This window comes from Dromiciops gliroides, chromosome 1, assembly GCF_019393635.1.
Source record: "Dromiciops gliroides isolate mDroGli1 chromosome 1, mDroGli1.pri, whole genome shotgun sequence".
Classification (NCBI taxonomy): Eukaryota; Metazoa; Chordata; class Mammalia; order Microbiotheria; family Microbiotheriidae; genus Dromiciops; species Dromiciops gliroides.
Genome location: NC_057861.1, coordinates 11,947,172 through 11,971,232, shown reverse-complemented (window position 1 = coordinate 11,971,232; position 24,061 = coordinate 11,947,172). Strand labels below are relative to the sequence as shown.

The 24,061-nt window shown below is 52.0% G+C and overlaps 1 protein-coding gene across 2 annotated transcripts in view; it reads right to left on the bottom strand.

The window, feature by feature from the left end:
- MN1 (MN1 proto-oncogene, transcriptional regulator) overlaps positions 1-22,515 on the bottom strand; it is a 63,929-nt gene extending 41,414 nt beyond the window's left edge. Inside the window, exon 1 of one of the 2 annotated variants that reach the window (XM_043979345.1) lies at positions 18,257-22,515. In XM_043979345.1, coding sequence (XP_043835280.1) covers positions 18,257-22,148 — 3,892 coding nt within the window. In that variant the 5' untranslated portion in view covers positions 22,149-22,515. The remainder of the gene's footprint in view (positions 1-18,256) is intronic. The other variant, XM_043979405.1, reaches the window with a different exon arrangement.
- Between the last annotated feature and the right edge of the window lie 1,546 nt (positions 22,516-24,061).

The following is a 24,061-nucleotide window of genomic DNA, read 5'->3' as shown; positions in this document are numbered from 1 at the left end:
AAGGCAAAACTTCTCCCAGCTGACTCACTTCACAGCTAATTATTCTAAAGATGAAGCTCCCCTCCTGCCTGGTGGCTAAAAGCACTGGCTTTCTCTGGCTAGCTAGCCGGCCCTGTGCTTCTATCATCGGCCGGCTGAACAAACCCAGGCTATTGAAGAAGGGTAGATTTCTTGGAAAGGGCACCCTTTCTCCCCAAACCCCTACATTCAAACTGCTTGCTTTTATACCATCCAGACCTGCTTTCTGGGGGGGGGGGGGAATTTGAGGACTGGGAGGGGGGTGTTAATTTTTTTTTTTTATTGACAGAGGATGGGGAGAGTTTATGGTCTAAGGCAAGCCTCAGAGGCCCCATGTGCGCCTGCTCATCTCTGAATGCCGCCATGTGGGGGAGAGTGACCATTACTCACTCATATCAGGGAATTGCTCCTTCGAATCCAAGGGAAAGCTGTCAAAGGGAAGAGAAAAGACCCCAGCACTCACATACAGCAAGCACTGACCCGTGACTCCGAGGAGCCAGAGTCAAAGGCAGCTGCACATTGGGGTCTGCCTGGGATCTCACTGACTGAAGCAAGAAGAGAGGCACGGAATGCTAACCTGCCTCACTCCCCCGACACAGTGGCGTCTGAGGGGCATCTCTGCGGGCATTCATCCGTCCGGTCCCGTTACCTTGTGCCTAATATTGTTAAGGCCTCGGGAGCCAGGAGACCGGCTCTTTCATCCCACCTCTGCCTAAACTCTAAACTGGCTGGGTGACATTGGGCAAGTCCCTTCATCTCCCCGGGCCTCCACATCCTCATTTATGAAATGGGGATTACATCCCCTGCCCTGCCTAGGTCACGGAAAGGTGAGAGCCTTGGGGGCACTTGCGTGACCTTGGAGAGCCGATTCCCTTTCTGAATCTGAGTATTCTCATTTATAAAACGAGGGGTGGAATAGCAATCTCTGAGCACCCTTCCACGCCTAGCATTTTATGATTCACTGAGAATTATTATTAGCTCTGCTTCCGTAATCATCGCACCTTTCCTCCAATGGTCTTAAGCCCTTTATAAAGTGCTGAGAATAAAGGCTTCGGGCCCTGATGTAGGCCTGCATTTAGGCTTGGCAACCATAGCCCCAAAGCAGCATGGGATCATGGGGAAGTGGAGGAAAAGGGTCTTGGGTCTTGGTCCTGGGATCTCGGAAAAGTCAGTTCCCTCCTCTCCGGACCTCAGTTTCCTCTTCTGTAAAATGAGGGGTTTAGACTAAACCATTTCCAAGTGTTCTTTGATTTCTGACACTTCATGATTTCTATTTTAGGGCCCCTCCCAGCACTAAGAATCCTCCTGGTCCTGCTGTTTTCTGTTCTCAAACCCCCCCCCAGCTCTGACATTCTCTGTTCTAAGGTTCCTCCCATTGGTGGTATCCATAATTGGGAGGATCTCAGATCGGTGATGACAGAGCTGAGAGAAGCCTTCAGTGGCTAGCTAGTCCAAGCCCTTCATCTTAGAGATGGCTTCAGGCACAGAGAATTTGAGTGAGTTGCCCAAAGTCACCCAGGCAGAGCCGGGATTTTAATTTATGACTCCAAACCCAGCATTCTTTCCACCGTACCAGACTGCCTCTTATAAGCCTCCCTCTAGCTCGGACATTCTATGTTCTAATGTTCCGTGTGCTAAAGACCCTTCCATTCCTACCATTCTGATCTGAAGCAACACTTTTTAGTGTAACGAATGTGGGATTTGTAGCGGGGCTCTTTCCTACCTTGCCTCTTCTATTTACCACCTATATGACTTTGGTAACATAACTCTCATGCCCGTGGACTTCACGGTCCTCTGCTATGAGAAGATCGGAAGGTCCCCTTCCAGCCTCCAATCCTACAATATTAGTTAGTGGCAGGCATGAGCACAAACTACCATCCCACAATGACGACAACAACAAAATTCCCTGAAAGGACAATCGTGCCTTGGGAGGAGGGAACCCAAGCAAAGGTCTCTAAAATCATGTTTTCTGCCAATGGCCTCTGCCAGGGGAGCTCTGTCCCTTTCTTGAAAAACCTCACTTTGCAAGAGTAACGGCCGAGGCCCATCTCCAGGAGGTTGGGACCCACGACGAAGAGGCTGTTCTGAATAGGAATCGTTCGGATAATGGTAACATATGTGCTCTGGTTGGAAGCCCATCTGTGCCCAGGGTTTGGGAGAAGGATGGCGGCTGGCCCAGCATTGATGTCAAAGCAGAACAGGGAGGGAGCGACAAAGAGAAGCAAACGTGGCTTCTGTAGGATATCGGGATAAGCCTGGCAGGAGGGTCCCAAAAGAATTGGGGTCACAACCTATACCTTCCACCTTGGTGGAGATGGGAGTGGGGGGTGGGGCTAAAAAAGAACAGTAATAATTTTGTTTGGATCTCTGATTTCATTTCATTAAAAGAAGACACCCTCCACCCATGAAGGTTGGTACCTTCTCTGCAACTTAACAGTCTGAGAGAGTTGCCAAGGGGAATTAACAAGTGAAGTGACTTGGCCAGGGTCACACAGCAAGTATGTTTCAGAGGTCAGACTTGAACCTGGATCTTCTTGATTCCAAGGCCAGGCCTCTACCCAGTAGGCTACATTGTCTTCACAATATCGATAATCCCTTACACTTATAACGCCCTTGATATCTCAGGGAATCATCAATACCACCCTACCAGGAAGGCAGGCCAATGACTGTCAACCCCATTTTATAGATGAGGAAACTGAGGCTCTAAGGAGTCTCAAAGTCCATTTTTTTAAGCTTATACCTATATAGTATTTTAAGATTTGCAAAGCTCCATCCATACATCATCCCAGGCCTTAGAGATGAGACCATCTCGTCTCCACCCCCTCCCCTTATTTTAAAGATAGGAAAACAGCCTCCCAAGAAATCAAGTAACTTCAGGACACCAACCTCAGAGGTCGCCTAGTCCCGGCCCTGAGTTTTCTAGCTGAGGAAAATCGGGCTCAAAAAAGGGCAAGTGACTCTCCTCCGGTCAATCCCCTGGTGGCCAAGCAGGACCGGACCAGGTAGATCAGGTCCAGGGCCAGCACCCTCTCCAAATAAACAGCCCGGCCCATGCAGCTATTTACCCTATTTTCTGAAATGGGTAATCATCTCGTCAACCACATCTTGAAGGAGGAAAAGAACCTAATTGTGTGAAAATCAAGCTACTTCCTTACTCTGGCCTCAATGCCCGCCCGGCAGCTCCCAGAGTTAGAGCACAAGTCTTCGGTGAGGTTTTTGCTCAAGGGAACTTAACAAGGCCGGTGAGGAGGGAGGGGAGGGGGGGGCAGAGGAAGCTACAAAAACTGGGACACTGGTTTCGAAGGGATAAAAACAGATCAATTTCCCTCCAAAGTTTCCAATGAAACCCGCTCCTGTTTGGGGAAAGAATTTCATTAGGGTAAAAATATAATATAAAAATACCCATTTAGAAAGGATGTGCTATTAATTCCTGGCCCTCGATGTGGAGGGGAAGATTGCATTTTTATCTAAATGGTTTTTCTGCATAAGCCATTTACAATATTCTTTCACGGCTCCGTAATAGGCCCCGCTGCTATTAGAACTGGGGGCAGCCCGACGGCTGAGGGCCGGATCGGTCTTCAAGCACTTTGAATAAATAAGTCCTTAAAATCTATTCCAACAGCGACTTCGGATGCAAGACAGAATGCTCTGCTTCTGCTTCTTCTTTAAAGGACGAAACAAAAACTACTGAAAAGACCTCTGGGAGCATGTTGGGGAACAGAGTGGAAAGGGAATAAAATGGTTTAAGTTTGAGTCAGATCTTCCTGATTCCTTAATCAGCTAAGAAACCATGGGCACATACAGATGTTCGTCCACACTGACCAAGTAGTGCAAGAGTGTGTCTGTGAGCACACACACACACACACAGAGTCACTCTCTCTCTCTCTCTCTCTCTCACACACACACACACACACACACACACACACACACACACACACACACAGAGTCATATCCTCACCACTGCCGAGGCTTCGGGAACCTTCCACTTTCCATGCTACGTGGAAAGAATGAAAAGCGATGCATGAAAACAAAATGTTTTTTTAAGCGATCGAACAAACACGTCGGCCTGAGATTTCCCCACTTCAGTGACATTTCTTCCCCCATCCCACTGCAAACCATCTATTTGAAAGGAGGATGGGGGAAACGGAGCGGGAGTTAAACAAGACTGCTTTCAACAAAGTGACCCCAAGTTTGGGTGCCCTGGCCTTCATCGGGCCAAGCCGAGAAGCAGAAACACATCCCGTTGAGAAGTAGCAACACTGCTCTGGGCAGAAGGTTGCCAAACCGGACCCTCCCTGAGATGGGACACCGGCCTGGAAAGGGATCAGTTCTGAATGCCTTCAATTCTGCCAGAATTCCAGAAGTTTCAAAACACTATCTGCACGTACGTTTCTCTCTGGCTCAAAAAAAAAAAAAATCTCTCTGTTGACTCTACACCAAGCACACTGGCTAGCCAGATCCATTTAGGAGAGAGACACAAGCACACAGAATCACAAATGTCGGGTGCTGGAAGAGACCTTGGGTACCAACTAGTCCAGCCCAGATCCCAAACGGAAGGCGTACCACAAGAACTAAATAAGCGGTCACCCAGCTTTGTGTTTACAGAGCTCTGGAGAGGGGAGCTCACTAGCTCCTGAGGCAGCCCCCTTCCCAACTACCCACTACCCAAATCTCTTGATTTCTCTGATTTTCCCTTCAGAACTCCCAATGTCCTTGGGTCCTCTTGGCCCAGTGGGGGTAATCTTCAAAAAGAGGAATCTGGAAATATACTAATTACACGGTGTACATAGGTAACAGGTGCCCCCTTTTCTTCTCCCACCCTACTCCCCATCCCCGAGCCCTGGAACCTACTCCACCAGTCAGATTTACTGGCCTGGCCTGTGCCCGGTTTGTAATTACAGGAAACGACTTCTGTTTTAAGGGCTTAGATAAAGACCCTTCCGAATTTAAGGCCAGGCACCAAACCTCCATTACACTTAATAGGCCCACATAAAAAAAAGTAATTGTATCGCCATCTCTCCAAATGTGTGTTTTCTCAGCCCGGGGAAGTTCATTTCTATCTGACTCAGGCCGACAGACTAGCTTCCCCATCTACTTCTTGAAAAGAAAATGGGTCTTTTGGATGAACTCATTTAAAATGTGTATTTTAAAAAAAAACAAACAAACAAACAGGAGAAGCTTCTGAGAAAGTATCTTATCCAGGATCATTATCACCAAACACTCTTCCCTCATACGGCCCCCTCCCCAAATCAACCAATAACCGGAGATGTTTTAATCATCAGTGGGAAATAGAGAGTGACAGGGGAAAAGTTGGGGCCATCAAACTGACACTCTCTCTTCTTTTGAGACCACTGGGGAGAGAGGACATATCCTAGTCTCCAACCTTTGCCAATCTGATCTAGCCGCCACTGGAGCCATCGTGTCCTGTTACCATTTGTCGGAACAGAACGTGAGCAAGTCCCCCCCAACCCCAGCATAAGGCACACACACCCCTCCACCTTTGCTCCTCCTCCAAACAGACATCTTGAGTTTCACTGGCCAGCCTTCCTTCCCTCCATCTCTAGCATGCTCAGGAATACCTAGATGCACATGTAGCCATTTTGTAGATAGCTACAAACAGATTAATAATTTATGTCCTGAAACTTTCTATGGCCCGAGAACAAAGGAAGAAGCAAGAGAAATTTCATTTCTTTGGACATGAGCACAAAGGACTTATGAAGTGGAAAGCCACTTCTGCCAAGAGGATCCCACTCTCCCCTTTCCTCTTCGGCAACAAATTGGGCTAAGGGATGCCTGTCTGCCCGACGCCCTGTCCTGGGAATGAGGTGGAAGGGAGCAATTTGGGGTAAGGGTATCTTGGTGCAGTTACTCCTCCAAGCCACTCCTTATCACTCTAGACAAACAATAAAGAAATGCTCATGAGCTAACTAAGCCCCAGAAGTGAGATTTACAGGGAGGTCCAGGAGGCTTCTCTTTTGAGGCAAAACCCAGCCAGATTTTTCGTGAAGATACAATGAGAGGACCCTGCTTGAGGGAGTTGTTGGAAACCACTTCACTCCTGCAGTATGAGAAGCCCTCAAGTTTGAGTGAGAGGAAACTCTTTGTAAAAAAAAAAATTAATTTCATGCTCAACCTCTGCATGATTGTATATTTGTGTTTCATGGACAACTAGCTAAGACAAACAAAACAATTTGGACATTTTCGCGGTAGAAGGATCATTAAATTGTTCCTGCTTTCAAACCAAATTTGGTCTAAAACCTTCCCCCCACCACCTCCGCCTCCTCCTTTCCCCAATATGAAAAAAAAATGAGGTCTCTCTAATAACAACAAAAGTAACATACCAGGCCATTTAGGAGGTCAGTTTATTTTTAGCCAATTTAGGCCTTGCCTAAATTGATTTGGGGAGGGAGAGGGGAGGTGTCACTTCAAACGGGATGGAAAGGCAGGAGGCCAACTCTCCTCTTTCCCTTTCTTTCCATCCATTCCTGGGCTCTTTGGGAATTCTACCTCTTCATTCAGTTCTTCATTTTATTTCCTTTTCCCCCCTTACCATTCAGAGAGGGAAAGAAGGAATCCTGGAGTGGGAAGATGATCGATCCCAAACTATTCTGTAATTCCAAGTGACTGAGCTTTTCTCCAAGCAAACCAAAGGCATTATCAAAGGTACCCAAGACTGGTCAAGAACATGTATCCCACAGTATATGGTCACCTTGGGAATTCATGGCAGAGAATAGGGCTAGTCAGCAGGTGAAGATTCACCCCTCGTTTGGGGAGTGTATTTTTCCCATGCTCCCTCTGATATTTAAATGTCTCAGGGGTTTGAGTAAGAAACCAGAAGCCTGTCCTCCTGGCACGGAGGTCTCCCTCACGAGCAACTTGGCAAGAGAGGAGTTATTCATGAAGAACTCAGCCAACAGCCCCCCTCTCCTGGGCCCTGCAGTCAGGCCCACCACCATACCCCCCCCAAACCCCCTTCTAAACAGAAACAGTCTCTGAGCACTAACAGCCCTCCACCGAGGGCATCATTTGATGCCTTCCCTCCCTACAACTGTGTATCACCAGACAGATTCACAGAGCAGAGGACCAATTTGAAACCCAGGCAAAAGGCAGTTAAGGGACTGATTCACCTGAGGTCTTGTGGTAACGTTACCACCATTTCTGAAGATATATAGATAGAGTCTGTCTGCTGCCACCTGCCCCACCCCAAAGAACATTATTTATGGCTAGGTACGATCTACCGGCTGCTTGAACAAGGTGGGGGTTAGATAATAAATGTGGGGTTCTTTTTCCCCACACCCTAAATGGAATCATCACCCTCCCCAACAGTTGATGAAGGAGGACACAGTAACCCAGTCAATCTAACAAAAAGAGTACTAGCTCTCTGTTGTTTCAGATCACAGGTACCGTACACCCAGGCCCATGGCCCTCAACACACCAACTCCTCCATGCTGGCAAGACAACACAAATCCATTCCCACCCACACCCACTACAAGCATCATTTCTGCAACCGTCTTGCGGTAGGATGGAAGAATCAAACCAATAAGCCTGGATTGGGCGCCTGAAATTCGTCGGGACCCTGGCCTTGATTTGGTCCAAGCAGGCTCACGCTCACTGGACCAGCAGTCTCATCTAAGAGTCGAAGAGAGAGACAAAGACTAGAGTCTCTGGGGACCTTTTTGTGTTTCTCTTTTTTCAGTCCCACACCATTGAAGACATTCCCACCAAAGAGCCCAAGTGAGCTCGGTTCCTGTGGGGTATTCACGTTTAAAGACACAGTGCCTGGAAAAGGGCAACCTAGACAGTGGCTATGAGGCCTGACTTGGGACCCTGTGCTGACTGTAGAGTCCAGGAGTCAAGACTAGTAGATGGTTGGTGTGTGACTCACTAGTTAGGGGCCAAGTGTTCCCACCATGATCCTGGGGGGATACTTAAAGTTCCTGCAAACAACTTTTTTCCTGTGCCAGCCTAGGTAATTGAAGCTCTGACCAAAAGCCCCCTTCCCCCCACCCCAAACCACATCTTTGATTCAATTCCTTATAGAGCTTTGACATCAAATGAAAGTTAGCTTCACATCAGATCCTTCTTTTTTTTTTTCACTTAAAGAGTACCCTCTTTCAGATGGTTGGGGGTAGGGCGAGGGGATTGAAAACTATTACCCATGAGAAGTAGGAAAAAAGAAATACCAAAGTCTCATATATCCAGGCCATTTTGTTTTTGATGGAATTCCAGGAGACACACTGCACCAAGAAGCAGGGAGAGGGAAGATTTCGCCCAGCTCCTTGGCCCCAGAACACCAAAGTCAATTCCTATTTTCTACAAAGACATGGAAAAGTTAGGTGATCTCTAAGTAAATGTTGAGATTTTCTCCAGCCCTTCCATGTGTAAAAATGAGACCTGTTCCAAGCATCTATCTGTCTGTCTATCTCTATCTCCATCTGTCTTTCTTTGTATTTCTCTCTGTCTTTCTCCATCTGTCTGGTCTATTTCTCTTACCCTCCCCTCCCCCACCATGTCTGTCTGTCTGTCTCTCTTTGTGTGTATCTGACATATTCTTTTCTACTTGTCTATGTATGTCTGTATGTGTCTCTGTGTGTACGTATCTGATTCTCTCCTTCCCCTTCTTCTGTTCACTATGTCTGTCTCTTTTCCCTTCTTTCTCTTTCCGTTAGTGTCTGAATTCCTTTTCCCTTTCTCTTATTTGTGTGTGTACCACTATGTCTCTCTCTTTTCCCTTTTTTTCTGTCTGTCTCTGTCTTTCTCTTTTCCCCTCTTTTTCTCTGCGTGTCTCTCCGACTGTTCTCTTTTTTCCTGTGTATGTCCATATGTCTTTTTCTTTTCCTTTTCTTCCTGTATGTCTCTGACTGTTCTTTCAATCTCTCTCTGTCTCTTTCTCGTTCGTCATCTTTCTGTGTGCATCTCTCTGCTGGCTCCCTTTCCCCCCCCTTTTCTGGGTCTGTGTGTATCTCTCTCTCTCTCTCCCCTCCCACCCTCATCCCTGCCTTTTTCTAGCTTTTCCAAAAGAGAATTTCGACAACTCAGTCATGGGATCACTGTCAGATAACCAAAGGGTCACTTTTGGTCACTAGATCCTTAGGCTAGCTTCCAGAAGGAATCCGATTTTCATACTGGTCCGTCAATTAAAAGAAATCCCGGAACTAGGCAAAGTCAGAGAGAAATCAAAGCAGCAGAAACCACAGATATACACAACACAACACAGCACAACACACACGCAAGCTTTTAAACTCCCAACCAAAAATCAGGCATGCCACAGAAACAACACATTTTCTAAGAGCAGCATAGAAAGGAGAGACAAGATGGAGGCTGGAAATAAAGCACACATTTGATTATATCGGCGAGGAAGAAAATATGAACACCTCATCCACCACCATGAGCTTCTGTCTTCTTCAATCAGGAGAGCAAACCATACAAGCCAGCTTTTCTCTGTTTTGTTTTTAATTGCGGCAGGGGGCAAGGGGAGGGGGCAGTGTTGGAGAGAGATGGTCCCGTACCACCTACGATGTTCTCAATGAAATATTAAAGCGGGGGAGCTCGCTGAAATGAACACACCAAGCTCTCAGGCGGCTGAGTCCCAGGCTCCCACTTAAACGGCATTTGGATCGGAGCTCTGCAGACTAAATCTTCACTCAGCAAGGCTCCGTTACAGGCTAGAAAGTTCTCTCCCTAGTCCGTCTCAAGAAGGAGAAGGATTGGAAAGTAACCTGGTGACAATCACATGGGGCTCCCCAGCCCGGGTGACCAAACAACCCCCCTAACTACAACCCTTTGCCCTCAGTATACTACCATACTGGGGTGTCAATTCTACCCTTAGAGAATGCCACCCGGCATGCAAACATTTTTGATCGAGGCTAAAATCCCCCAATTTGGATGGATTAATTTGGTAGATCAGCACCAAGTGGATCTCAAGGTTCTGAAACGCTTCTTAGCGTTTTTCTTCTTCTACAACATGTCTGGTCAAATGTCATGTCCAGAGCAGCCCTTCATCACCCCAAAGCTCATGAACAGCTGATTAAAATACAGCCTCTCTAAACAAAGCAGTCAGGCGTGTCCTAGAATAATTATACCCCAAGAGGAAAGTGTTTTTCAAAAGTCTCCCCAAAGTAAACTGACTGACCTTTATTCTGCCCTGTTTTTATGCCCGATGTTTTCCCCCTTAATCCTCAACAAAAAGAAAGTTTTGCCCTCGGAAATTGTTCATTCAAAGGCGTCTTCTAATCAAAACTCCAGCGCCAATATGATGGATGGTGAAGACCTGCTGATTAGGGATTTGACATTATCTGGGTCATTCTACAGAGACTCTGTCCCTGACCCTAAAGGGTAGTAGAGGCCATAAGTCACTCTTAGGAAAAGCAGAAAGGACCCGACACTGTCGGCAAGCTCATCCTTGCTTACAAAAATTATGATAGTGTTGGACATTTGCAGAGTGGCAAATTAGCATTGCTCTAGAAGACCTAAACCGGGGGTGGTCTCAGAGAAATTGGCTTGTCCACTGGCCCCCATTTGAGTTGATGCAGTATAGACCCATACAAGCAGATCCACAGAGCCACGTACAAGAACACACATACACGTTCCCCATCCCAACCCAATATGGCATGGGCTGTCCTGGGGTGGCTAGTGGAATGGAATATGCCTCTCTGAAATCCAGCTGCTACCTCCAGTTCCCCTCTGGTCCAGAAGAGCACACAGCCATCTCATAATAATCTCTATTTTTGTCCATCCTTTCCCTTTCATACCATGTCTCACAAAACTCAGACCTTTTCGGTCAAAGCCGACGATGAAGTCTGGATCTCACTAATTTCTTCCTTGCCCTCCCTTTCTAAAAATAACTAGGAAGTAGATTGCTCCAGACAGCCCGATCATTTGTTAAGAATCAGAGTCTTATATGTATGTGAGCCTGTCTCTATCTTCCACCTAGCGAATTACAGAGGGGCACCGTTTCCCTCCGGGTGACTGCTTGTGAAAACCTCGTGTCTGTCCTGGCCACACCATTCCAGTCAGTTCTACGGGCCCTTTATTTTCCTGCCCCACCCCTCCTTCCTCTACATGGCAACAGGTCTGAGCAGAACCCATGCCCTTCCAAAGGGTTTCCAAGAGCCTACACACACACACACACACACACACACACACACACACGACCATCTCTTTCCCATCAAGCACTCAAAATTGCCTGCACATGTAAATACCAATCTCCACACTAAAATCTGTCCACCCCAAGTGGCTCTAAAATTGGAAAGAATCCCCTAAATAAGCATCTCCGGCGAGTTGAAATTCTGACTGCAAACAAGAAAAGTTATGCTAGTCCCACTTCTTGGGAGGAAGAAACGGCGGGGAGTGGGAGTTGGGGAAGAAGGCTGACATAAGAAGGAGAGGGGAGAGAGATCAGTGTGGAATCCAGGGTTTACACAGTCATCTCGGAAGGGCTAATAAATTCCCCCCATTGCCGGTGTCGTATGATAAGACTGAGGTGCTCCCTGAAACCACTTGCCCCTTACACAGGATACAGACTTGACCAAAAAAAGCTTCATTGTTTCCACTTCCCAAATGATGCAAACTGACCCAGTAGGTCAGGCTGCACTCGCAGACAGTCCCCTTCAATATGATTGGCACAGGGCATACCTGAGCAGAGGAAATGATACAGTGGGGTAGGGGTAGGAAAAGTGGGAGAGGGGCCGAATCCCCAAACTGAAGGAGTTTAAGGGCTGAGGACAGCTTTCCCATCGGCGGTCTCATCAAGCCTTCCCAATAATGAAGCACTCCCCCCTCAAGACATGCCATCCGACCAGTAGGAATTATTTATTAAAGATGTATATTTCCTAACAGCAGAGTATATCGCATAACTTCTTGGCAAGGATGGCAGCATTTTCAGTAACTATTAAGAGGCTTTGTGGAAGTTTAAATACCTCTGTCAGGCAAACAAAATCATATCAGGGATCGGCGAATGTCATTGCTAGAAAGAGAAATTAGTTTACAGACAGAGCCTCACTCCTTTCCTAGAAATCTCAATAAAATAAGAGAACCTTTCAATAGTCTAATGTTTCCTTTGCTTTACTGGGGCTGAAGGGAACTTGGGAGAAATGTAAATGAATTCATACTAAGAAAGGCAACTCCCCAAGGGCAGCTCCTTGATCTCCCCTATATGTATAGGGGTGTGTGCGTATATACATACATATATACACATATATACAGGTGTATATACACACTATATAAGGTGTGTATATGTGTACCTATATACACATTTATGTGAATATTTCTATGTTTATATAAAACAATAATAATAAATATTATGCCGAGCTCTAGCTATTTAAAATAAAAGCAGTTGCAAAAATCCAGTGACAGATGAAAGAAAGGGATGACTTCCATGCTGCCCCACCTCCATAGCTTTAAATTGTCTCTGTCCTTTATTAATATTTATTGGAAATGGATAATTGCAGATGTGTGCTGGGCTGGGGGGGGGGGGTTATGCTGGCTGGCTTGTCTGAGAGACAGGTTTATTACTGCAGTGAAATATTAAAGAGCCATGGAACATCAGGAGTAGTTCTGGGGACTGGGCTGGTTAAGTGAAAACAGGATTCCTGCCCCCCCTTTCCTATAAAGGCACCAGAGCCTGATTTGTTTACATCTCTCCTGATTAACACCTGTAAAGCTTTAGGTAGCACAGTTCTCTACTACATATGTCATAAGGATGCAGGGACCTTAGAAATTCTGATGTGGAAAAAAGAATAATAAAACAACTAAGCTTTTTAACTCCTAGCTGTCCAAAGGACCTCACTTCCCATCATTTAAGTATAATTTCAACTGGCCTTGAATTTTCAAATGATCAGTAAAAGGTTCCAAGAGGGATTGCATTAGGGGGGTGGAAGGGGAGGTGGAAGTCAATTCTCAGAATAAGACTTCCAAAATAAATCCATAGGTTGCCAAGCTGGGAACAGCCCTTGGAACTAATGTGGTCTAATGGTGCTGATTTCATAAAGGAAGGAAACTGAGGTCTAGAGAGGGGAAGGGACTTGGCCAAGGTCACCCAGGTAGGAAGTAGCAGAGCTAGAATTCACCTCCCTCAAGTCCTATGACTCCCAATTCAAAGCTATTCCTACAGCTGCCGATTTCAGACCTGTCAGCACTGACGGATGTCTGGCTGGCCTTCGGGAGATGGGTACAAGCGTAAGGCTATGCTGATGGTCCTAAAGAGACATACATTTTGGAAGTCCTCCCTCTCCCCCACCTAGGGGTTTTCTGCTTTGGGGCCAGATACCAGAAGGAGGCAAGAGTTCCCAATGGCTCTCTTCAGATCAATGTAGAACTGTTCTTGAAAAGGGGCCCAATTACTGAACTGCCATCCACAGAAATCACACCAGTTGAGGAGGTGGAAGCGAGTGTTTGGGACTGCTTCAAATTTCTAATCCTGAAAGTCACCCAGGCACTTAATAAGTGTGAATTTACTCTAGGATACAATGAATTTAGGCTGTCTTAAAACAAACAGGCTCATCATAAAAAAGGGAGGAGGAAAAGACTTTTCTCCTTCCCCTGCCCCAACCCTACGAAAATTCAAGGATCTAATGGGATTAAGCATTTCCCCATCTACCCTGAAATCCACCAAAATCAGACATCTTCACAGGAAGGATTTTTCTTAAGGTTGGGGGGGAGAAGGAATATTTTTAAATATAAACAGCTCCCTGACACTTTAGCACTCACTCTATTCAATCACAGAAATCCTTAGAGGCACAAAGCCATCTGTAGACCCCCTAAGTCAATTTTTCCCAGCCCATCTTCCCAAAGTAGGGTGAGTGCATTTCAAAGTGGCCCTGTCTGAGCTTTTGGCATTTCCAGTTTGGGATGTCTGCAACTTAGGAACTACTTTTCCAAAACGGACATGTGCCTTTCTATTTTGTTTATTTTCCTTTCCTTTCCTTTGTCTTTTTCTTTTCTTTTTTTCCCCCTCAAGATCCTCAAGGAAGCCATGACAGAGAAGGCTTTACATTATTGAATCTCATGGGATGTTTGGCTTCAGACTCTGCAGGGCTGTGAGCCTTGGTACAAGTTCCCACCGCATCTCCCGCCTAGAGGAAAGACATGGGAGCCCATAGGAGAGTCTGGGCACGTCTCAGGAGTTTTATACTCCATGCCATCCGGAAGAGTTATTTGGGCCTTCCAGCCTGGGTGTGGATCATTTTGCTAAACACAGGACGGGTATTTTGTCACCAGGGCGGGAAGAATTCCGAAACGGTGTTAATATTTAATCATTCCAGTAGCTAAGTATTTTATAGCGGGTGACAAAATAAAGTAGGTGCTTTTTCCTTGGAGAATGAAGGGTCTTCTCCCTCCTAAGCCTCCAGTGCTAACATTGGGGGTTTCCGGTTGGCATCTTTTCCCCTAAGCAACAGCTAATTGTTGAGAGAGGACCCAGAGATTGCTTCTTGGGTTGTTGGGTTTGTTTTGGTTTGGGATTTTTTGGGTTGTTTTTTATTTTGTTGTTGTTGTTTTATTTTTAAGGACAGGCCCTGACCTTCCACCTCAAGAAAGAAGTCAATGCCAGAGAGAGTGGCCAGGCCTACGATGTTTATCGGGGGAAGAACACAGAGGGCTATCTGTAATGAAAGAGGGGATCTAGCTGTACAATGTAGGCAGATGGGAGCAGCAGGCTCTCATCATAATGAAAAGTTTAATCTTTCTTATTTACTGCCAGGGAGGGAAAAGTGAGATCTGAATGAGATACCCTGGAAGGCTCTGGATGGTAGGTCCAGATGAACCAAGGCCTGACACAAACCCAAATTCCAGGCTTTATTGAGAAGAAGGTTCAGCTTCTTCCTTTCCCACATCACAGAGCAAGAGACAAAGAGAGCCAAGGGACTGGGGTCCCTTCCTGGCCGCTGACGTTCACTGGCTAAGCTCAGCAGCTCCGGAGCTAATCCCTGAGGACAATGCCAAGGATAGAACCCAGTTTTCCTTTTTTTGGGGGGGGGATGGGAGTGGAATAAACCAATACCACCAGATTTTCTTTCCAAAAATAAACACCTCAATTCCAGGCAAGGGACATTTCTTTAAGGACATTTTTCCTATCAGAGGTCATTTCATTTTTTTTTCCTCCTGAAACCCCAAAGGGGCTTTTTAAAAAGAAAAGGTCCTACAATATCAGCCCATTTGCTTATTCCACACAAGAAGGCAGGAAAAGATGTAAATGACTATGCGTATTTCTCCATTTAGTTTTTTGTCGTCTCCCAAGCCAGCCTGGATTTTTAGAACTTTTCTCCCCCACACCTGACCCCCCCCCAACCATCTTTGCCAATCTGCTTTTAATGATTTGAGGAGAGGAGGAAGGGGGAGGGGCATTTGTGCCAAGGTAGAAGTGACAGGAGCTGTGATTTGTGCTAACTAGCTATTGATCCAGCCCAATCGAGATGTTGTGTACAAGAAAATAAACGAGAAGGGGCCAGGGAGGACGCTTGTGTGCAACTCCATTTAAAAATGGAAAAGAAGAGAGGAAGGCCCCAAACAAAACCAATTTATGTCCTTGCTTGGGTGAAGCCTGAAGAATACTGATGGGCACCAGCGGCTGCTGTGCATGCTAAACACGCCTGGCTCCGGCTCCCAGGGAGAACGTCCTGGGCTGGGCATTAACCAGGAACAAAGACGAAAACGGCAGGGACCGGCCATTCATGCTTCAGAAAGCCCAAAGAGGAGAGCCAGCAGGAGTTGTGCTGGGCCACCTAAGTCCCATTTTCTCTGTGCCTTTTACCTAAAGGCTACTCTCATCTAGAAGGGAGGAGGGGTGCTCAGGAAAAGGGGAAAGCAGCTAAAGGATGAGGAGAGAAAGAAGGGGGAAATAAGGAGGAAGAGAAGAAAAGTGGGAAGAGAAAGAAAAAGGTGAAGAGGAGGAGGAAGAGGGAGGAGGAGAAAGAGAAGGAGGAGAAGGAGGAGGAGAAGAAGAAGAAGAAGAAGAAGAAGAAGAAGAAGAAGAAGAAGAAGAAGAAGAAGAAGAAGAAGAAAGAGGAGAAACTTGATGAGGATGAAGATGAACAAGAATGAGAAGAAGAAAGAGAACTAGGAAGAAGAGAAGGAAAGGGAGCTAGAAGAAGAATAGAGGAAGAATATAAGAAAAAGGAAGAAAGGAGGAAATAACAAAAAGGAAGAAAAAAGAAATAGGGAAAAGAGTGATGAGAATTAAGGGTGGAGGGAAAGAAGGAAAGGGAAGAAGAAAGGGAAGGAAGGGGGAATAGAAAGGAAGAGAAGAGGGATAAAAGGAGGAAAAGATAAGAAGGTGAATGAAGAGGAGGAAAGGGAAGGGAGGAAAAGTAGGAGGAAGAAAGGTGGATGGGAGTCAGAGAGAAGGGAAGTGAAGAAGAGAAAGAAAAAAGAAGATGTAGCAAGAAGAAGGCAGAGGAAAGAAGGGAAGTAGGAAGAGGAGATGATAAAGCAGGAGGAAAAGGAGGAGGAGGAAGCAAGCTAGATCCCAGTCCAGTAAATAGGGCACTAATGAAGAAAGCATAATAAAGGTGGGTTTAAGCAAGCTGCTTTTTTGCCTGGCTGACAATACTCTGATGAGTGAAGGAAGAAGACCCTGCATATTTTTTTAAATTATGATACATAATTTTAAGAAGTCATTAGCCTTAAAAAATGACCTCATTAAAATAAAACGGAAATCTACAGGAGCTGAAGTCATCTTTAGGTTAAAAAGAACAGTTATCACTTTAACTCCAATGCTTTTCCATTTAAGGTCTTTCCCCCCCTCAACTTATAGACTCATAATGGCCTCTAGACACTGGGAGACCTATAATGGAAACGAATGCCAGAATTAAACATCTGTCACCCCCGTGCAGCTCCCTAGTGACAAACCCTTGGCCCTCCGTGCTTCTCAAGAATATATACCACGGGTTTTTGCCTTGGAAAAGTTCATCAGTCTCAGCCACCAACACCCCTTCTCTACCTGCCCCCCTCCCCAGGAACAAAAAATGTCCAAAAAAAAAAAAGCCAAAGGAAATCCAGGGACAGTTGTGGGAGCCCCAACAGGGCTCTGGATTCTCAATGAATAAGCCAGGATAGTAACAAGAGACAAAACAGCTATTCATTATAAGAGCAACTGTCAAATTAAGGAGGGTCTCAGAGATATGCACAAGGGCTTGCAACTTCTTTTTACTTCTTTCTTTCTTTCTTTCTTTCTTTCTTTCTTTCTTCTTCCTTCCTTCCCTCCCTCCTTCCTTCTTTCCCTCCTTCCTTCCTTCTCTTCCTCCTTCCCTCTTTCCCTCCCCCTCCCTCCATTCCTTCTTTGCTTTCTTCCTTCCCTCCCTTCTTTCTTCCTGCCATCCCTTCATCCCTCCCTCCCTCCCTTCCATCCATCCTTCCTTCCCTCCTTTCCTTCCTTCCTTCCTTCCTTCCTTCCTTCCTTCCTTCCTTCCTTCCTTCCTTCCTTCCTTCCTTCCTTCCTTCCTTCCTTCCTTCCTTCCTTCCTTCCTTCCCTCCCTCCCTCCCTCCTTTCCTCACCTCAGGACACAGATGAGCAGGCAGGAATACAAATGCCAGTCATTGGGGAGGGGGGAGTTGAAGGAGGAAGGAGGTGGAAATTCACACACACACAGCTATTCCAGCCTCAGACCAACTAGTGCACTGGTGTAGAAAAGGGTAGGGTCTCTACCATGACTTGGGGAAGGACTTGGAAAGCTCCAACCTCCACCTAAGTGCAGCAACCCCCCCTAACTCCTGCAAAAGTTGCTCCTGAGTTGAAAGAGGGAGGGGGAAAGCCCTCCAGCCCAGAGAAGACTTTGCTCTACCAGACTTACAGCTGCCCCTCTGGGGCCTGAGGGCTGGGGTGAGGTTTGGTATTCACTTTCTCTGCTTCCTCCTCCCCCTACCCCCAAGCCACAATCTGAGCCTTTTCCTCTTGGCTCCCTCCAACCCAAAATTCACCCAAAGGTGGAGGGGGGGGAAGGTGGAGGGAAGAAGAGGAAATCCCTCAAAGCAGCAGAGAAGGCCTATCCCCCACAAGGCATCACCAGTGGAGCCTAAAGGTCTCTGGGATGCCCCTAAGCTTTCTGGGTAGATCCCAGCTGGAATTCAGGGAATGCACTAGCAGTGTGCCCTCTTTCCCCGGCGGGATAAGGGCACCTGCCCGGATGGGAGGAGGGGAGGCTCCCCGGGAGCAGGGTGACAAGCTAGGCCTCCCAGTCCGACACCGGGGGAAGGACAGGCAGACAGGGGTGGAGGGAGCAGGGGGAGGAGGAAGGCACGGTACCTCTACCTTCTTTGCTGACTGGGTTCTGGGACTTGGGCTTCTCCCAGGGCGCCAGTGTCTTGTCATCCTCGGGGCCGTCCAGCAAAGCCTTGTCGCCCGGCATGTACCAGGTGGAGCTGTGTTCAGCCATCAGGGAGTCCAGGTCTATGGTGCTCATGGCGCTCTTGACCGCCTCGGGGCAGCAAGCGCCCAGCTCGCTGTCTCCGTTCTGGCCCCCGGCGCATTCGGCCTTCTTGCCGCCGCCGCCGCCGCCGCTGCTCCCGCCGCCGCTGCCCCCGCCCTTGGGCCCCAGCGGCTGGTCCTCCGAGATGCTGAACTGCTGCCGCTGCAGCTGAATCTGCGCCTGGAGGATCTCCAGCGGGTGGATCTCGTCTTGCGGAGACGTGCTGCTCGTCGGGGTGCGAACCTGCTCTAGACCCGGCGTGCCGGGATGGGCCGTTCCGCTGCTGCTATTCAGGCCGTAGCTGTCTGGGGTCGAGGTAGAGGTAGTAAGGAGACCGCCTAGGCCCGGGGCCGCTTTCTGTCCGTGCTCCCCGGCCGGGCCCCGGGGGATCTTCGGGGAGCCAGTAACCAGGGGGCTGCGGCTGGCCTTGGCCAGGGCCGGGGCCGCGTTGTCGGAGCTGGACGATACCTCGTCCTCGTTGGCATAGCCCGTGCTCACCTCGTCAGCAAAGTCCCCGACGTGGGGGGAACTGCCGGCCGACTTGGCCCCGCTCTGGATACCGCTGTCCAGGGACGACATGAGGTCGGCTTGGTCGCCCAAGAGCAGCTCGGCCCCTTTGCCCCACGACGGAGAGGTCAGGGCCTTGTCGTGGGGTGTGGGCGCCCCTCGGGGCTCCCCGCCTGAACTTCCACCGGGAGGGCCAGGCGCCGCCTGCTGCCCGGGGCTCACGCCCGAACCTCCGCTGTCCGCGGCTGCAGCGGAGAACTTGTCGAAGAAGGTCCCGGGACTCACATGGCCACTGTCCCGTTTTCTGCGACCCCGGCCCCGCCCGCCTCCCCCGGGCACCGGTTTGCCATCGTTGCCCGACGTGGCCTCAATGGTGTAATTGGGGGACAGGCTTGTGCCGTCCCCTGGGGCGGGCGGGTTAGGGGGGCCCGGGGCTTTACCGCCTCCGCCGCTGGTCCCTCCCGGGCCGCCGGGCCCCGGCCCCCCCGGCGCAGTTCCGCTGGGGAAGTAATCAGGGCCCGAATTCCCCGCGCCGCCACTGCTGCCGCTGCCCCCACCGCCACCGCCCACCGCCCCGTCGGAGTCGGTCTGGCTCAGTTTCCTCTTGCTCTCGGGCTGGTTCTTCTTGTTGAAGGTCACGTTGAGGTTGGGCGCCCCGAGGCTGGCGATCATGTTTTGGCAGGCGGTGGAGAGGGCGGCCAGGCAGCTCTGGCCGAAAAGGTTATCCTTGGAGTTGGGTTTGTTGAAGGACCCCAGGCTCAGGGCGCCCAGTTTGCTGGCCGAGGCCCGCTGGCTAGGCTGGAAATCGGGTTGCGGAGGGTAGGTGCCCCCTCCTCCGCCGCCCCCTCCGCCGCCGCCCGGGGAGGCGCTCACGCCGGGGTTACTCAGTGGGGTGGCCTGCCGACTGGTCCCGCCGAACGGGAAGCCCGGCTGGCCGCCCAGGGGGGGCGCCGTGAAGTCGGGCGGTGGTGCTCTGCGGTCCGAAGGTGTGCTGGGCAGGCCCACCCCGGCTCCGGGAGACTGCAACTGGCCAAGGCCACCGAGACTGCCCCCGAACTGGGAGTGCAAGCCGGGCGAGTGGAGGGCAGGCACGTGGCCTTCCCCGGGCATCCTCAGCGATTCTTGCAATCCTAGCCCAGCCACCCCCGGTCCCCGAAAGAGCATCCCAGAGCCGCCCTGTGCCAGGCCCAGTTCGTGGGGACTACCGTCGGGGGGCAAGTTGGAGCCACCCAGCCTGCGAGGCAGGAGGTCTCCAGGTGGCGGAGGAGGCGGGTGGGGCCCAGGGAACCAGGCGCTCTCTTGTGCCAAGTGGGGGTTCTGCGGATCGAAGTTCCCCAGGCGCCCAGCACCCCCGCCCCCGCCGCTGCTAGCACCCCCGCCGCCACCGCTGCCGCCGCCACCGCCGCCCTCCCGCTCAAAGTTCGCCTGGGCCAGACCGGCCACCGGCCCCCCGTGCACCAGGCCACTGCCTGGCCCTACGTCCCCGGGGTGACTGAGTGGCTGCAGGCCCGGCTGACGCAGCCGCTGCTGCTGCTGCTGCTGCTGCTGCTGGGTGCGGGACGCCATCTGCTTCATCATGAGGGCCGCGTTCTGGCGCTGTTGCTGCTGCTGTTGCTGCTGCTGCTGCTGCTGCAAGGCCTGGGGGTCCGGGCCCGGGTGCTGCAGGGCTGGGCCCGGGGGGAAGCTGTCGGGCACTGGGGGTGTAAAGTCTCCCGGCAGGCCCGGGTAGGCCGAAGGGGACAGGTGGTTGTCCAGCGCTCCGCTGTGTAGGCTGCCATTCCACGAAGCGCAGCGGTCCACGGTCGGGGTGCTGGGGAAGTCGAACCTCGCCCTCTTGGCCACGTTCATATAGGGGGCATCGAAGTGTTGCAGTCTCTGGTTTGGCGCCTGCGGCTGCTGCTGAGGAGCAGAAGGAGGCGGCGGATGCTGCATGGAAAAGACCGGATCGGAATAGGGGTGCATGCTCCTGTTCTCCAGTCTGTGGATGGGGTATTCGAATTGGGCGTGCTGGTTCTGGAGGATGGGCCCACCGTCCTGCAAGCTGCCGCTAGCCGGGTTGGCCTCAGCCTGGGGCTGCCGGGGGATAGCCGGGGGGCAAGAGTTTTGTCTGGCCAGCAAACTCGGCTGCTGCTGCTGCTGCTGCGGTGGCGGCGGCTGGGGCTGCGGCTGGGGAGGAGGGGGCTGCGGCTGGGGAGGCTGCGGGGCCTGTTGCATGAGGGGGTGCCTGGCTGTGTTAACCCCGGGTTCCATGCCCACTGACATTTTCCGGGCCCCTCCAAACCTCTCGAAGAACACTCCGCCGCCGTGCTGCTGCTGCTGCTGTTGCTGCTGCTGCTGGGGATGGATCTTGGACATGGCCACCATGCCCGGGGCCCTGGGCAGGGCCGAGGCTCCCGGGAAGGCGCCCCCGGGCACCTGTCTGCCTGTCCCATAGTGAGGCAGCTGGCCCTCGGACTCCGAGGGAGAAAACACTGGCAGATCAAAGTGTCCAGAGGGCCCATCGCCAGGGTAATTGTATTCCAGGGACTCGACGCCCCCTTGGTTGGCCATCCTGCGCGCCTCCAGGCTGTGGGAATCCGAGCTGCTGGAGGCTGGGAGGCCGTGGAAGGAGGCCGCCCGGTTGGGGGACTGATCCAGGGGTAGGCATGGGGCAGGGACAGCGTGGCCCGAGGGTCCCGAGCTGTGGTGTTGAAACTCGGGGATGTTGCCGGGCCTCTGCTGTCCGAAGCCTTCACCCCCCTGGGTCTCCGCCATGTGCTCGTAACCCTCAGCGAAGCCAGGCTGGTTGCCTAGGCCACCCCCACCGCCGCCGTAGCCCAAGAGCCGGCCTCCGTGCAAGCAGGAGGCCCCGGGATCCGGGCCTGCGAAGTTGCCGCCGAAGTGGGGGTGGTGCTGGTGAGAGTGGTGGCCGCCGGGGTGGCCGTGGTGCGGCTGCTGACCGCCGAAGAACCCGTGCACCGGCTGTGGCTGCAGGCCCCCAGCATGCAGCTCGGAGTGGCCTCGCCCGTGGAAGCCGTAGGGCTCCCCGGCCATGCCCATGTTCATACCCAGGAGAGGGGGCTCACCCAGGGCGCCGATGGTCGGGTCGGCCGGCCCCCCCGCATGAAAAGCCGGGGCTTTGAAGTGGCCGTTCATGCTCAGGCCGGGCTCGCCAAAGTTTCTCTCGCCTTGGCCAGCGTTTCTGTTACTGATCGGAGGCTCAAACTGGTCCAGGCCAAACATACTTTCGGGGGAGGGGGGAGAGGGTCAGAGGGCGAAGGAGAATCAATAGGGCATGACAGCCTGTTTCTCCCTGCGCGCCTCCTGCCAGCAACTCACTGTGCCCCCGGGACCGGCGCTCCGAGGCGGCTCCGGGCGCGCTCAACTGGGTGAGGGCGCAGTGCGCGCCGCCACCTCGCCCTGGGGCCGGAGCCTGGGCCGGGGGCGTCGGGGATTTGGGGCTGGGTGGGGGTCTCCGCTCCTCACCCAATGGACTGCCTCAGCCGGAATCCCGCGTGCAGGGTTCACATCTTGCAGAGTGGTAAGGCCTCTAGGGGGAGAGCAGCCGGCCACATGCCCCGGGCGGTTCGCACGGAGACGCGTGGGTCCTGGGAGGGGGGAAAGGGGAACGGGGAAGGGGTGGGGGAGCCGGCCCGGGGGCCGCAGCGGCTCGGAGCGGGAGGCAATCAGGACCTCGTACCGAGACCAAAAGTAAAGTGGGGGGAGGGGGGAGGGGGAGGGGAGAAAAGGCAATCACCTTCTCAAGTCCAAATTGCTTGGGGTCCGGAGAGATGCCGCCTGCAGCCCAGCAGCAGCAGCCGAAAGGCCCCGCGAAGGGAAGTCATTCAGAGCAGGCTAGCGCTGGAGGACAGAAGGTCCCCCTGCCGGAGTCTCCCGAGCCCCTGCTGTCCAAATCTTCGCCGGCCGGGGCGGCTCGGATCCGCACCCCGCTCTCGCCCAGACCGCGCGGTTCAGGCTGCCTCTGTTCTAGGGGATCCGGTTGGTGGAGGCTCCGCTCCGCATGGCGTTGGGGGCCCCGAGCCGGGTTCGCGGCAGGGCTGGGACGTGCCGAGGTAGTTCCGCACCTGGGGCGGGTGGCTTGGGGCTGCTGGCTCTGCGGACTGCCGGGCTCGCGAGACGGACCCAAGGGCCGGGATGGGGGGCGCGGGCGAACGTCCGGACGCCTCTCGCTCTGTGGGGCTGGGTGCCCACCGCTCGGAGCTGGCGGGGCGAGTGCCGTGCCGCACGCAGACGCTCCGGGTGCCGGACACCTCAGCCGCCTCGCCTTCTTTTCCTTCAGTCCTGCAATCCCTTCGCTCGCTCCCCTTCCCTTTCTCCACCGTTGGTTCGGGACTCGGAGTTTGGCTGCACTCGCTCGCTTGACTGCCCGCTCCGGCTGCTGAGGGGAGGGGGAGAGGTGGCTCTTGGGCTCTCCGCTGCCCGGCCTCTGCCCCGAGGTGCTTCCGAGCCTCCACTCCCCCTTTCGAACTGGGGGGGGGGAAGGGGGATTTGAGGAGGGGTGGGAGGCACAGACCCGATGAGGGGGGCTGTGGCGCGTTGTGCTCTTCTCTCTGGGCTCGGGGGAAGGGAGGAACCTAGGGCCTTCGCTCCCCTCTCCCGGCTGGGGGCGGGGGGGGGGGGCCTCGGTGTGGGGCGCTCCGAGGGTCTCCCTCCGCTCCCCTCTCTCTGTCTCTGTCTCTCGCCCTGCGCTCGGGAACCAGCAACAAGTTTTGCATTTCAGCAATCAATTTCAGCCATTAGGTCTGCGCCAATCAGCGGGACGCTAGCTCCGGGCCCGGGGCGGGGCTCACTCTTAAGGTGGTCCGGAGCTGAGGCCGGGTAGCCAGCCCCCGCAGAGAGCCGGTGCTTCCCCCCCATACACTCCACCCCTAGCCACCTCCCCCCATCCACTGCCAGTATCCCCAGTACCCTCAGCACCTCGGACCTCGGGGGCCCCGGGTGGGGGGTGGGGGTGGCCAGGGAGCTGGGGGGTGGGGGGGGGAAGGGGAGAGAGTGAAAGCAGGGGACTTACGGGAGGAAGGAGGAGGGAGAGGAGGGCTTTGTTCGATTTCCCGTGCAGTGCCCCCCACCCCCTGCCCCCCATCTCCTCCCCACCGCCAGTGATCCGGAGCGGGACTCACCAGGCTGGCTGGAAG